General features: G+C 34.9%; 2 protein-coding genes across 3 annotated transcripts; both read left to right on the top strand.

Annotated features, from left to right (window-relative positions):
- The first annotated feature begins 199 nt into the window (after positions 1-199).
- LOC106392198 (DNA polymerase alpha subunit B-like) lies at positions 200-3,928 on the top strand. Its single transcript, XM_013832997.3, has 15 exons — positions 200-387; positions 487-562; positions 729-860; positions 930-1,389; positions 1,489-1,568; positions 1,777-1,852; positions 1,938-2,117; positions 2,375-2,479; positions 2,577-2,672; positions 2,769-2,861; positions 2,963-3,001; positions 3,108-3,149; positions 3,245-3,372; positions 3,454-3,580; positions 3,672-3,928. Exons 1-15 carry the CDS (start codon positions 306-308, stop codon positions 3,819-3,821), a joined length of 1,866 nt encoding a protein of 621 aa, XP_013688451.1. The 5' UTR covers positions 200-305; the 3' UTR covers positions 3,822-3,928.
- Positions 3,929-8,593: 4,665 nt separating this feature from the next.
- Positions 8,594-9,947, top strand: LOC106392190 (uncharacterized membrane protein YuiD-like). Of its 2 annotated transcripts, none has more exons than XM_022702025.2 (5): positions 8,594-8,878; positions 8,971-9,127; positions 9,231-9,281; positions 9,359-9,451; positions 9,511-9,947. In XM_022702025.2, the coding sequence occupies exons 1-5, from the start codon at positions 8,739-8,741 to the stop codon at positions 9,586-9,588; spliced, it is 519 nt and encodes a 172-aa protein (XP_022557746.1). In that variant the 5' UTR covers positions 8,594-8,738; the 3' UTR covers positions 9,589-9,947. The 2 variants fall into 2 exon arrangements, with proteins under 2 accessions (XP_022557746.1, XP_013688442.1); XM_013832988.3 differs by having other exon boundaries at positions 8,598-8,878; positions 9,537-9,947.
- Positions 9,948-14,147: the final 4,200 nt, after the last annotated feature.

Genomic DNA, 14,147 nt, shown 5'->3' with positions numbered 1-14,147 from the left:
GGTTTTAAAAACACTGATCCTATCCTAAACGATTGTCCGAAATAAAAGTTTGGTTTAGTAATAATCAGAAGTAGACATAATTATCCCAAACCGTCGAACTCTTTACATCTTCCCACTTTGAAAATTAGAAGGCCCATTAAAGACCGGCCCACTAAACAAGGACCAAAAAAAAAAAGGCAATCCCGCCCAAAATCTGACATTTTCCCGCCGGTTCCTCCCGTCTTCTCCGGTCGCCACAATAAATCTCTCTCTTAAGAAACGCAACTGTGAGAGAGAGAAAGAGAGAGAGGTCGAAAGAGCGAGAGATGGCGACGAATGAAGAGATTAAGAAAGAGTTCAGCCGTAGCGGTTTCGCTCTTGCGGAAGAAGACGAGATTCTCCAGAGATGTAAGCTCGACCCTAATTTCACTTTGCCCAATCTCTTTTATCATTCTCCAAATCACCAAACTTGAGTTATCTAATTCTTCTTCCTGAGCGGCTTTGCAGGTGTTACCCTCTGCATAAACTACAGCCTGAAGCCTTCCGAACTCGTTTCAAGCTGGGAACTTTATCATCTCAATCGGTAAAATTAAGTATATTCGTGAGTTTGTGTTTGTGTTTAAACCTTGATGTAACAGACAAAGTTTTGATTTTTATAAGTTTATTGTATAGCTTGATGATGTTCATTGGTTTTGTGTTAGTGTTTATGAGAGATGGAGTTTAAAAATCATTTCTTTATGTTGTAACAGACAAAGTATTGATCAAACAGTAAAGAACGAGGAGATGGATGGGTTTCTACTGCATCTACAGAACCAGCAGAAAGAATCTATTATGAAAGAGGAGTCTGGTCTGCATATCTACTCAAACAGAGATGTCGACATGTAAGTGTTTCTTTCTTGCATCAACTTTTTAGAAGCTTTAAAGAGTCATACACACTGTTTTGGTCCCAGGCTTTTGGATGGGATTCCTGAAGATACAGAAGACGAGATCGTCACTACCCCTACAAGCAAGTCTCAACGGTTACTCCCGGATCCGTTTGATTCAATAAGCAAATCGAGGGATTACGGTTACTCTACTGGGAAGTCAGTTGGACATGTGACTCCTTTTGGTCAACGAGGCCAAAAGTTTGTGGTGAGATTCAACATAGGTGACGCGGCGGCGCAGGCAGAGAACGGAGATAACAATGATGTGGAAAACAGTGAGGATGATATGATTATTAAGAAAGTTCAGACAAGACGCAGGTGTTCTCTAAAAGTCAATGGCCTTGGCCCTGAACCGGGTTGTAGGTTCATGTATTACAGAACTGAGGACAGGTTTGATTCGCTCGAGAAGCGGATCGTGAGGCATGCAGATGCATTTGCTGCCTCGGGGTTGTATGAGGAGCAGGTTGATCCAGCTGTTGCTTCACAGGTAGCTTTGGTTATTATAATAGATGCTACTTTGGTTTCAAAGAAGTTTAACATTGGGGTATAGAGTTTGCTTACAAGTGCTATTTATTGATTGCTTCAGAGAAGCATTTTTTCTGTTGGGATGATTTGTTGTGATGGAGAGGGGGTCTTGAATGACAAGTCCATTCTATTGCAAAGCAGGTAACTCAAATTATGACTTCACTTCTCTTTGAATGTAATCACATTCTGTTCTGACTGTAAAATAGTTAGTATGAAGGATAATGAATCCTGTTCTTTAGAGTTGCGTAAATGATTTTTTTAGTTAGATAATGGCATCACATGTGGAGCACTTTAGTCCCGAATATTCTGTGTCTCCTTATCCTAATGGCATCAAATTCTATCATCGCAGTGCCGAGAGAACTTCAGGACAGCGTGTTCCACTGGACTTGAACAGACTAAATCAATTCTCCATTTTTCCTGGCCAGGTGATAAACAACATTCAGTCTTTTGTTTTTTTTTTCCACACAAGACTCTTAATAATCATGTGGAGGTGGTCTGAATTTGATGCAGATTGTTGGCATTGAAGGACAAAATCCTAGTGGACATTATTTCACTGCATCCAAGCTGCTGGATACAGTTCCTTTAACACTCACTGTTGACGTGGATCTACCTCCTGCTAAGAAGCAAAACTTGGATCAGGAGGTCTTAACTCTTGCTGAAGAATCCCGTGAAAAGTCAGAGGTTTCGTTTGTAAGTATGCGACTTTTTGAGATGATAGAATTGCAAAATGTTGAAAATTTTGGAAACCACGGTCCTGTATCGGTTAGCTAGGCTGGTAACTGTAAAGATTAGAGCTCCTTTAGTTTCTGGTCCGATGTTGCCAGACAAAATTAATGTGTTATGTTGCTCTTTTTGGGTGATATTTGAAAAGTGCGTAAGCATGTATGATCTGTTCTATTTTCTAGTTTGGGATTCGAAATGATGCTTAAGGGTATTAATCTTGACAGATAATTGCGTCCGGACCATTCACTACATTAGACAACTTGCTGTTTGAGCCACTGAGTGAGCTACTAGCCCATGCAAAAAGAAAGCCACCGCAGTTACTTTTGCTGGTGAGTAACTAAGATTCATTCAGGCCTTCTATAGACTACTATATATGTGGTATGTGATTGTCTTGGGGGCATTTACGGTCTGCTTTTTAAAACTCAGCTTGGACCGTTTGTGGATTCTAACCATCCAGAGATTGAGAAAGGAGCTGTTGATGCCTCCTTCAGTGAGATTTTTCAAGTGGAAGTCATCAGGAGGGTACTGATAATAAAACTAAAAGTTATATTCAACACTGACTGACTTTGTAATAAACAAAGATCTTCATGTTTTCTTTTTCTTTTTTGAATTTCACAGGTGCAAGAATATGTGGAATTCATGGGTTCAGAAGTACGAGTGGTTCTGGTTCCATCCCTCCGTGATGCTAACCATGATTTCATATTCCCACAGGTGCTTTTTTATTTTTATTTTTTCTCTCAAAACTTCTCTTCTCGCTTTTATGCATTTCTCTTCTCTGTTTTGACGTGACAAGTTTCCCCTTGCGTTAACAGCCTCCTTTCGACATTCACATACCTGATCTCGAACATCAGGTACTTGATAATAAATTTTCCATTTCATCACTCAAATTCTCTGTTCACAGCCGGATATAACTGACTGCATTCTTTTCCTTCTTTTTTTTTTCTCCCATACTTGCAGATAACCAGCCTATCAAACCCGGGGACCTTTGAGGCAAACCAGGTATTAAAATCATTGTAATAATTATCTTCTGAGGAGCCATATACTCTCAACTCTCAAAGTCCTTAAAATATAAACGTTGATTGGAGGATTCTCAGGTGAAGGTAGGCTGCTGCACAGTAGATGTACTGAAGCAACTGAGTGTGGAGGAGATGTCGAGAAACCCAAGTGGAGTCCCCACTGATCGCTTGGGCAGACTCGCTAGCCATCTCCTTCGTCAGCGAAGGTGTAAGCACTGTAACTCTCTATTCAAACTATATTCTCAGCTGCTACCATATACTAAAAAAAGTATAATGTAATGAAACAGCTTCTATCCTCTGTATCCACCGCCGGAGAGCCTCCCTTATGATTCCAGACTAGCTCCTCAGGCGCTGCAGATTTCATCAATCCCGGACATTCTCCTACTTCCATCCGACATGAAGTACTTCGTGAAGGTGAGTCAGTATGTTAATATTGACATCAAATTCAGAAGTTGTGTGATGTGTAAGTTACAGAGTTTTTTTTTTGTTCCTGAATGTTGTGAAGGTTTTATCCATTGGGGAAGGGGAAGATGCGGCCAAGTGTGTGTGTGTAAACCCTGGAAGACTTGCGAAAGGAGAAGGTGCAGGTACTTTTGTTGAGCTTACCTACAAGGGCGATCCAGAATCGATGCATGCTTCCGTCATCTCTATTTAAAACAGAAACTGCTTTCTGTTTAGGCTAGCTCTGGTATTTCATTTTTTTTTTATTTTGAACACAGCTCTGGTATTTCATATATAAGAAAAAGCCTCTGGTTCCTCTCATTTTCTATGTTACCATTCTATGCAATTTATTTGAGCGGAAACCGGCTGATTTACAAAACATTGGGGTTTACCAAACAAGACAAAAAAGGTTAACGTATCGAATGACACCCAAAATTTAATATATTTAAATATCAGCGACTCTTTGGGACATTCTTCCTCGAGTGAGTGTATTCCTCGTCTTTTGAAGGCAACCAATGATGTTTTTATTTTACACAGTTGAAAATTTTCAAACATTTCTTTCTTAGATCAAGTATCTTAAGCAATTTTACCTCCTACAATGGTTATGTGGTGTGATGCTGTTTACTCATCATTTATAGAGATGTAGTATAACAACCCTGTCTACCAAGCCCAAAATTTTTTTGCTTTAAAGTTAAAGCCCATTATAGTTAAACATAAAGTTTTCCTTTTTTTCCTCACAAATAGAAAGTCATTTCCTCCCTTATTTTCTTTCTTTTTCTTTATGCGAATGATACAAAAATAAAAAAAAACACAGATCAAACAGAAAATAAAAATAAAGATCATCAACAATGATCTTACAGTCATCATCGGATACATGCTCACACTCTTATCCTTTATTGCTTGTAATTTCATCATCATGTACAACATGTACTGTTCATTTTCTGTCTTATAGTGTTGTGCAAGTTTTTTTCTATTTATCATATCAAAATTTTATGAAATGCGATTCGTGAAGAAACAAAATATATTTAGATGATATTTCTCAAAATATATTCGTGTAAAATTTTTTATATTTTTGTTTTATTAGGTCGTCTTACTCCCTATTAGATCTAAGAGTCAAAGGGCCATAAACACTTTTAGGTTAATTTTAATATATACTAGATTTTGACCCGCGCTTTCAAAGCGCGGGTTTATGTTTGATGTAAATTTTATATAATCATGTTTTCTATACATTTAGACTGTGGAATCGACTTGTTTATTTCATCAATTTCATAAAACAACAAATAGTTACGCTATATAATACGTTTTGCCTCTAAATATTGAAATTCTAAAATGATTTGTAATATTTTTTACTTTATAAAAATACTTGCGGTAATTTAAATTAACAATAGCTATCAATTAACATGTAAAACAATGTTGTATATGTAATTTTATGTATTATATTGTAAATGATAGTGTGTTACCGTTAATATAAATTACTTTGTGTTATAGTTTAAATCATTTAATTTTAAAATTAAACTGATTAGTTAAAAGCCCATATAGTAAAAGGAATAATACATACAAAAAGTTAAACAATTGGGCCCAACTAATAAACTGTTATCGTTAATAACCCAACACAAATAAATTATCGATATTTGGTTTTATGTATCAGGCAAGAAAAAATAATATTCAAATTAAAATAGTGAAGTACCGATACGGAAACTTGTGTTAAGTGAACCACTTAGAACATTATCAAAGGCATGGATGTCGAGGAACATGTTGTTGCACTGTAGCAATGATTCAGTTATAGAAGTTTGACACACAAATGATATTTTGTAAACATGGCTGGTGACCCTGTCATATCCAGTCGCATGACTTAAGGAAAAGTTATTAATAACTATCCATTCTCCAACACGACACAGACTCTCAACACGTTCAATGAAAGGGTTCTTGCAACTGGCGTGTATTTTGACACCCTATAACATTTATAAAAATCAAAATTTCAGCAGATAAGATATATAAAAAATATTATTCGAGCAATATAGCAATCTAATATGGCATACATTTTCATCAGATACCACCATCTCAAGTGATGAACCAAACTGGGGATTGAATGACTTCCAAGTATGGAGCACTTTAACCTGGACGCTCCATGAAGTCTTGAAAGGCTTAACATCTGTTAGATTGCTAATTTTGATTATGGAACCCATGACTTTTGATACTGGTATACACTTTAAGAGGTTTAGACTGGTTTAAGTGCGATGTTAGAGTTGATATATATAAGGAGTGTGGACAGGTTATAAGTTTTACGATCTTCTAAGATAATTAATTTGATATCAAGAATATTCTAGGGATATAGATACAGAAAATATTCTAAAACCGTTTTCGTAAACTGAAGTTGTTAGAATTATATTTTTAAATTAACATATCGTTGGGATTTAATATATGGATTTTGCAGTACATTATCATCTGTTATAACTGTTGTGATTCAACATCTACACTTTATCAAAATCGATACTGATTATAGTTTCATCAAGTAAACTAAATGTAAAATCTGGATGTTAAATCGGTTATAACTATATTAAATCTATTTCATGTTCTAAATGATACATATATTGTTAGAATTTTATTTAAACTCGTTTATTCACAAAAATTGACATTGTTTTGATGAAACTTTTCTGAGCTTTACATTTATGATGGTTCCAGGTATCTAATTGATATTGGATGACTTCAAGGCGCAATTCTACAATTAGGAATATATTAAACTTTGGTTTGATGGCATATTATCATCTATCCAATGTTAAAATAATTATGGGCGATGGGTGTATGATACAAAGTCATGGTGGGAACATACAATACCTGGTGGAAACATACAATATGGATTCGTGTAAAAAAAACATGACGATATCATCGATTTGATATTGACTGTGAATTTAATAAGAGTATATAAGTTATAGGAAACTGTGTAATTTATATATATATAGTACAATTGATTAATAAGCGTTCGACATGGTTAGATATTATGAAATATATTATTTAATCTAGTGTAACCACTTTTATAGGGAAAAGAATTGAATTTAGTTGGACTGTTATAACTTTTTTTTGTAGTCCAAAACATAGTCGATAAAAATTGCTCCTGTTTTAATAGTATTGATTTTTTTAACAATTTAGAGTTTATATGATCTATATATAATTAGGTTATTAAAATTTTGAAAACCAATGCAAATGTTTCATTCGGATTTACCATGGAATATAATCATTAAAGGACAATATACCTTGACTAATTCATATCAAATAGCGAATGTAATTTCTTTAGATTAATATTAAGTAGGTAGGTATGTTCTAGCCAAAATAAATGAATATATTTAAGTTATTATTTTCTCAAAATTTATGGTTTAACTAGTTTCCAGAATTTTAGGTTTTTTACTAATTATTTTCAGGTATGTTTTACCAAATATAGATGAATATATTCTTAAATCATTAATTTGTGTATCTGTTAAAATTATATGTCCACGCAGTTTTTGTTTAAAGCTTAAGAACTAAAAAACATATTCCTAAGCAAACTTGCAAACAAAGAGGCATTTTTTTCACCATCTAATATTAAAGGGACAAAGTCCAAAGAACAAAGCCGAAAACACATTACAACATGTCACAACATCGCCACTCGAATGTCACATGCCCTAAGGCCGAATCGCCACCGCACAACACCGGCAAAAGCATCACCGACGACCTGCTAATCGGAGATCCACCAGAACCACACCGGAAACAGGATCCCGTGCAAAGCAACCGCGATGTCAATACCTGGAGGTGAAAACCCAGCCACACCGCTTTAGCTTCCATCGCCTAGACGTGTAAAAAATCTCTTCTTCAAGAGGAGTTCCGACCTCCAATTGAACATCACTATCGAATCAATCGAACCGGAAATCGTTTGGAACAGAACGGAACAAAGAAGAAGAGACCATACAAAATCTGATCCAACATGTAACCAATTCACCGTCAAACATCAGAGGATGCTGCGAAGCGGATCCAAAAGCCGGCGGTCCAGCACCACAGAGGAAAGTGTGGTCTCCGAAACCAAGAGCCGGCGGTCCAACCCCGTAAAAGAGGCATGGTCCCCGGAGCCAGAAGCCGGTCGTCCACCATATGAAAGATGCGAACAGAGTCGGTCATGCGACGCTTTATAAGCCATCAACGCCGGAGAGAAAAACCCGATAAAACACAGATTGAGACAGATCTGAAAACTGAAGACAAACCGTTGAGACGGATCGACGACTTTCTCTCTCTGAAAGATAGAGAGAGAATTAAGAGAGAGAAAGTCCCTTGTTTTTTTTTTTTTGTCTGGTTAATTATGCTATTACAAATTATGAGAAACATTACATAGACGATATTATAGCCGACAATTCTACCTGCCTTATGAGGATTCACACCTGACTGCATCACCCTGAGTAGCCCTACGAGATCCATTCCTGACGGTACTCCTTGCGCCATGCTGAAGATCTCTTGTAAGCATTTTCTCTAATTTTTCTGCATAATTCGCCTTCTCCGGGAATTGAAACCCAGACCTCTTCCTGTAGAAATTGCGTTGTCTGGGGTTTGAACCCCAGACCTGGGTGTAGAAGCCTTTAAACCTTGACCACTAGACCACGGTGCTTCCACAGAAAGTCGCTTGTTTATCACAATTGCAAACAAAAAATATGCGCAATCACAAATCAATTAATAAATAAAAATAAGTTAACGTCTATACATATCGTCATTTCATTTTTTTTAACACATACATATCCCCATTTCACATGCTACATTTCATGAATACACACTCGATTCCTGAATTTTAAATCGCATAGCCGATTTTTATTTTTTTTTCTCTCGAAAACTGAAAAATAAAAATAAAAATAAAAATAGGAATAAAAATGTTCTTGGAAACAGAATATATAAGATAAATAATTTGATTATACAATTTCGGATAAATACGTTTTCTCCTTCCTAGGTTGGGAAATGATATTAAATAGCACCGTTGCAAATAAGAAGCTAGAAAACAAACACGAAAGAATATTTCGAGGAAGAAGAAAATAAAGAAAGATTTTTCCACACGCAAAGGGTTCCTCTTATGGATCATGTCTTCATCTAGTAGAGCTCTCGTTATTGATTTGAAGCCCTAATGAGATCAACCGATCATCGTCTAATGGAGGAATCGTCTTCCTCTTCTTCCCACTATTTCTCCATTTTCACGAACTATCCTCTGCTTTCCGCCGGATTAGCTTTCACCATGGCACAGTTCATCAAGTTCTTCACCACATGGTACGTTTACTACTCATATGTAGTTTCTGAGAATGGTTTGGACAAAGACAGAGATTTTACGGACAACTCTGTTTTGTATGTTTTGTCAAAAGGTACAAGGAAAAGAGATGGGATCTGAAACGGCTTGTTGGGTCTGGAGGAATGCCTTCTTCACATTCAGCAACTGTTACAGCTCTTGCTATGGCCGTTGGTTTACAAGAAGGCTTTGTAGGATCTCTTTTCGCTATGGCTTTCATTCTCACTTCCATTGTATGGCTTATCCAGTAACTTTTCTTATCAGTTTTGTTGGTTAAGGCTTGAGGAGAGGATTAAATAGTTAGGGGGTTTTGTGTTTTTTTTTTCTCTGCGGCAGGTTATGTATGATGCAACTGGTGTAAGATTACATGCTGGACGCCAAGCTGAGGTTTTTTTTTTTTTTTTTTTTTTTTTTGTTAGAATCTGTTTTTTTTTTTGGCTGATTTGGGTCTGATTCATTTCCAGGTTCTCAATCAGATTGTGTATGAACTTCCTTCAGAGCATCCCCTCGCTGAAAGCAGACCCTTGCGTGAACTTCTAGGTCATACCCCTCCACAGGTAAGCGAATAATGCAAAATTGAGGCAGCTCAGATCAATAGAGATGGCTTTCATGTTAGACCATATCTGTTTTATGTGTCATCAGGTCATTGTGGGTGGGATCCTTGGAACTGCTACAGCAGTTGTTGGCTACTTAGTCTCCTTGACAGCCAAGTAGCCTAAGGTGCAGCAAGAGCTCACCTCTTCTCTTCTTATCCATCTTTTGTGAAAGTCACTGGTATGTAGCTGAATCAGCCATGACAAGCAAATGGACTCTGGAAACTGGGTCATTGACCCAAGTTTCTTTCCGGTGCTCAGCTTGTATCATTGACAACATAGTATAGGTTTGGGTCTTGTAAAGAAAACATGAAAAAGGTCATTACACGGATATATGATGTGGTAACAGAGGAGCTTTTGCCTTGAACTAACAAACGAGTATGATATGTTTAGATTCAGCAGGATCATTATTTTTAAACTCAAATTTATGGAAACCTCCATATCTATAGTGGTTCTTTGTTAAATTGCAGAGGAGGGTCAAATCCAAAACATCGCCAAGCAATGGAACCTCTCTTCAAATATTTACTGATATCCCACCCGTAGAAGAGTGTCATATCCTTTTCTCTTTTCTTTCTTGGGTCAAAATTGTCATTCATTTAACTTCCACTATATCTACACAGAAAGCCTGTAGAGCTAATGTTAATCTCTTGTTATTAAACACATATCTTAGTGTATATTAACTTATGTCTCCTCTGCCACGTTGAAGAGGGCATGAGCTATATCTGAAATGATTCCTTTAGTGGCGATATTATAAGGACCTCTTTACTTTTCTTGTCGGCACAACCTCACGAAATAAACAGAGATTTAGTTAACCAAAGACGCCATATGAGAGAGTCCTGATCAGCAGATGGAACATACTGTCTTTTGCGAGCAGTAAGAGCTCCGAGATCACCAGTCCAAAGACTCACCAGCAAGAATATGTATGGAGGTGTGTGGCCTTAAAGAATTCTCCTGGTAAGAAGAGCCATGAAGCGCACAACAGATCAAAAATAACATTTACTCTTCCTAGTGAATTTGTTGGAAAACTGAGCTACAGAGAGAGAGAAACATGTACTTCTTCATAAACCTGGCTATTAGTAACAAACCCGATCCAAATGTAAGCAATTCTAGACTTCAAGACTGAGTTGAGAAGCAATGTTTTGCATTATTCATTACTCTGATCATGGTTCTTCACACATGTTACAAAATATACTACAATTTAATTATAAATGCAGATTACATATTTTTATAATTCAAACCAATAAAATTTTAATAACACAACAAAATCAGAAATTTACAATTTAGTATTGCCTCCGTTTCTTAAAGATAGATGTTGTGATGTTTTCACACATATTAAGAAAACACATTAATCATGTATCGTTTTTTGGAATTATCGAATTTCAATGCTTTTCAACCAATAGTATTTCAATAATTTCAGTTAATTTTATTGAAATTTACAATTTTTGTATTAAAAACATAAAAAAAAATTATTTTTGTGAAACAAATTTTTTTCTAAAACTTCTATCTTAATGAAACGGAGGGAGTATTTGACTCATAAATCATCATGAAAGATTAACATTTTGAAATTATCATTTTGAAACAAAAAAAAGTCGAAAACATTTATCTTATCAAAACGGAAAGAGTATAATTAACGGTTTATGTTGGTATGCATTATAATAGGTATGGATACTCATATGTCCAATAGGGTTCGGTTTGAATTTATTTGGGTTTCGATTTTTATGGAGACATGAAAATTTGACTCCATTTGGATATTTTAAAAGTTATGTTATGATTTAATTCAGAGTTCTTTGGATTTGGTTCGAATATACACTGTAAACTTAGTTGAACCCATTTTAGTTTTGGATTCGGTTATACATCGGATTTTGGTTATCCAAATATTTGCTTGTAATTCAAAACTACACAATTTAATTTACAAACTTGGCAAATTTAAACAAGTTTTACTAACAAAAGCTTTGTGAATGATTCATTTGTTAAGAAGAAAAAATAAAGAAATAAAAACTAGAAACTATGAACTTGATAAAAGTAAAAAAATCTTATTTAAACTTCAAAAAAAAAACAATTGTTTAATCTTCAAACACAAGCATATTATAAAATTGTCAAAATACAATCTTTAATCTTTGACCAAATATCTCTATATATATATTAAATTAACTATATGAGTTGATTATTCATCTAACATGTAATTATTTTAAGTATTTAATAGTATTTTGAGTATTTATCCAGGATTGAATTTGACTTTGGTAAAAAAATTTCTTGAGATTTGAATTTTTTAATATTTTTGGATATCCATTCGAATTTAGATTAATGTAAAATTCATAATCCAAAACATCTTAGAACGAGGTCCATTGATATTTATGTCGGATTCAGTTTATTTCAAATTTATTTTCATCGGATCAGTTCGATTTATTAGATTCAGTTTATTTGCTCATCTCTACGTTATACCATCACCCATAAATTCGATTGGCTCTGGCCTCTGTGTTTATAAATTATTAATAATATTTATAGAACAGTGTGTGTATAAATTGTTGAGAAAATTCTTATAACACGCTACCATGTATCATAATCAGTGAACAAAGTTTAAGCATTGTTGTCCAGCATTTTGAAACATTGTTTTTGTAGCACTAAACCGCACCGAAGAGCAAGTCACGAAACGAAAGGCATGAATGAACTATGGACTAAACGACTGTAACTTCAAACGATTATGTCAAGAGAACCAATACATCTTTCATTGAATGTCGCATGTTACAGTAACTACACAAAATTTATCTGATAATATAAATGTGTTCGTGGTTTCATATCAACTACTTACTAATTTGACACAACATTAGGGACAAAAACAATTCTAAGGTTTATTTGGATCCACATACATCATGTTTCATTCATAAGATTTCTGAAGTATCCGAATCAATGAGAAATTCAAATTCTGTAAACTACTCATTTACAAGTAACGTCAACTATTGTTTACTTTTTCTTTTGTCCACCATCTTTTGTATCAAAAATTCATAAAAGCAAAGTTTTGGTATCAAACAAAAAAAGCCGAATAACATACAAAATGATGAGCCTTTTCAAAAAAAAAAAAAAACAAAATGATGAGCCTAAGATACGTGAGCGCACACACGTTTAATCTTATCATCTTTTTGTTTTATTTTTTTATGCGTTTAATCTTATCCATCGACACCTCAACAACATATGTCTTGTTCAGAGCAGGTCTCTGAAGCATCGCCGCCTTCAAAATCTCTGTGATGGATCTTCACCGGTGGTGAAGCTTTATGTCCCCAACGCCACATGGATGCTTCATCTAAGTACCACCATTTATTTATTCTGCTTCATAACCAGATGGCAGGATTCTCAATATAGTCTTCAGAGCATAAACCTAGAGATCAACGACAGATTTCGGGGGTAGAATATTTGTCGAAACGCATTCTGTGTATTAAAGATCAATCAATGATTATATAACAATATTTCTATATATAACTCATTAACTTGTAATACTCTAGCTTCCTCTTTGTATATATACTCACATCTTTTGTTGCAACCATTTTTTTTTTGGGTCAAACTTTTGTTGCAACCATTATCTATTCAACGGAGCTTTATATTTCATACCCAACTATAATGATTCTGATTTGAAGCGGTCAAACAGATTCCTAACAACTCAAATCCTTAAACAAAGTGAAGAAGATTACTCCATCTTGCGAGATGAATCAAGCATTAACCAGTGAACACGAAATCCACTCAATACCTCCAGAATTTGACATCCTCCGAAACAAAAAGAAAATAGCGATAACACTATTGGGATTAGTAGAAATGAATAGTCATGAAATCTCTAGAAAATATTTATAAAAGTATTATCTCATACTTCGAAAGCTTCAATAGAACACAAAATAAAATATACGAAAATTAGAAAACTAGAAAAACAAACAAAAAAAATATATTATAGGTAAAAGAAAATAGATAGATATTTAATTTGATTGATTTTAAAAAAATTAAAGTGAGAAAAAGAGGTTTTCCTTATTCCTCATTTGTTCTAACTACTGTAAGCATTTATTGTTTACGTCCTTAGTTATTAATCCATTCTAACTTTATATCCAGTTTAAATAACTTTTTTCATAAATTAGAAAACTTAACAAAAACAGAAAATGAGAGTTTAAAAGAAGTACCATGCTAACGAATCCAAAAGAAAACAACAAGACGGTCCAGTCCACAAGCAGTAGGGGGGCACTTTGAAGGACCACGTGAGTTTGTCAGACAAACATGGACCCACTTTTGCCCTCAACCCGGACCGGCAAAAACCATCGCTCGCCGCTCCTTCCAATATCTCTACCCGTACACGTATCACTATCTCTGCGAAACTGCATTCATCTAAATCTTAATCAAAGGTTCTAAAAGTTACCGTTAAAAAGTACAACTGTATCTTTAAAAATTTGCTCTCGGGAATTGCAGTGGAAGTTTTAACTCTTTGCTAAACTCTTTGGTTTTCCCGAGATTCCTCCTAATTGTTCGTGATTATTCCCATTTGCATAATTACTACTCCCTCCGTTTTTTAATATAAGTCGCTTTAGAGAAACTTTTTTGTTCCAAATTATATGTCGTTTTCGGTTTTTTATGTAACATTTATTAGTAATTAATGTTGTCTGACCAATGATAATATATCTTCTATTTT

Source organism: Brassica napus, chromosome A2, assembly GCF_020379485.1.
Source record: "Brassica napus cultivar Da-Ae chromosome A2, Da-Ae, whole genome shotgun sequence".
Classification (NCBI taxonomy): Eukaryota; Viridiplantae; Streptophyta; class Magnoliopsida; order Brassicales; family Brassicaceae; genus Brassica; species Brassica napus.
The sequence above is the reverse complement of the archived record's forward strand: the minus strand, read 5'-3'. Positions and strand labels throughout refer to the sequence as shown.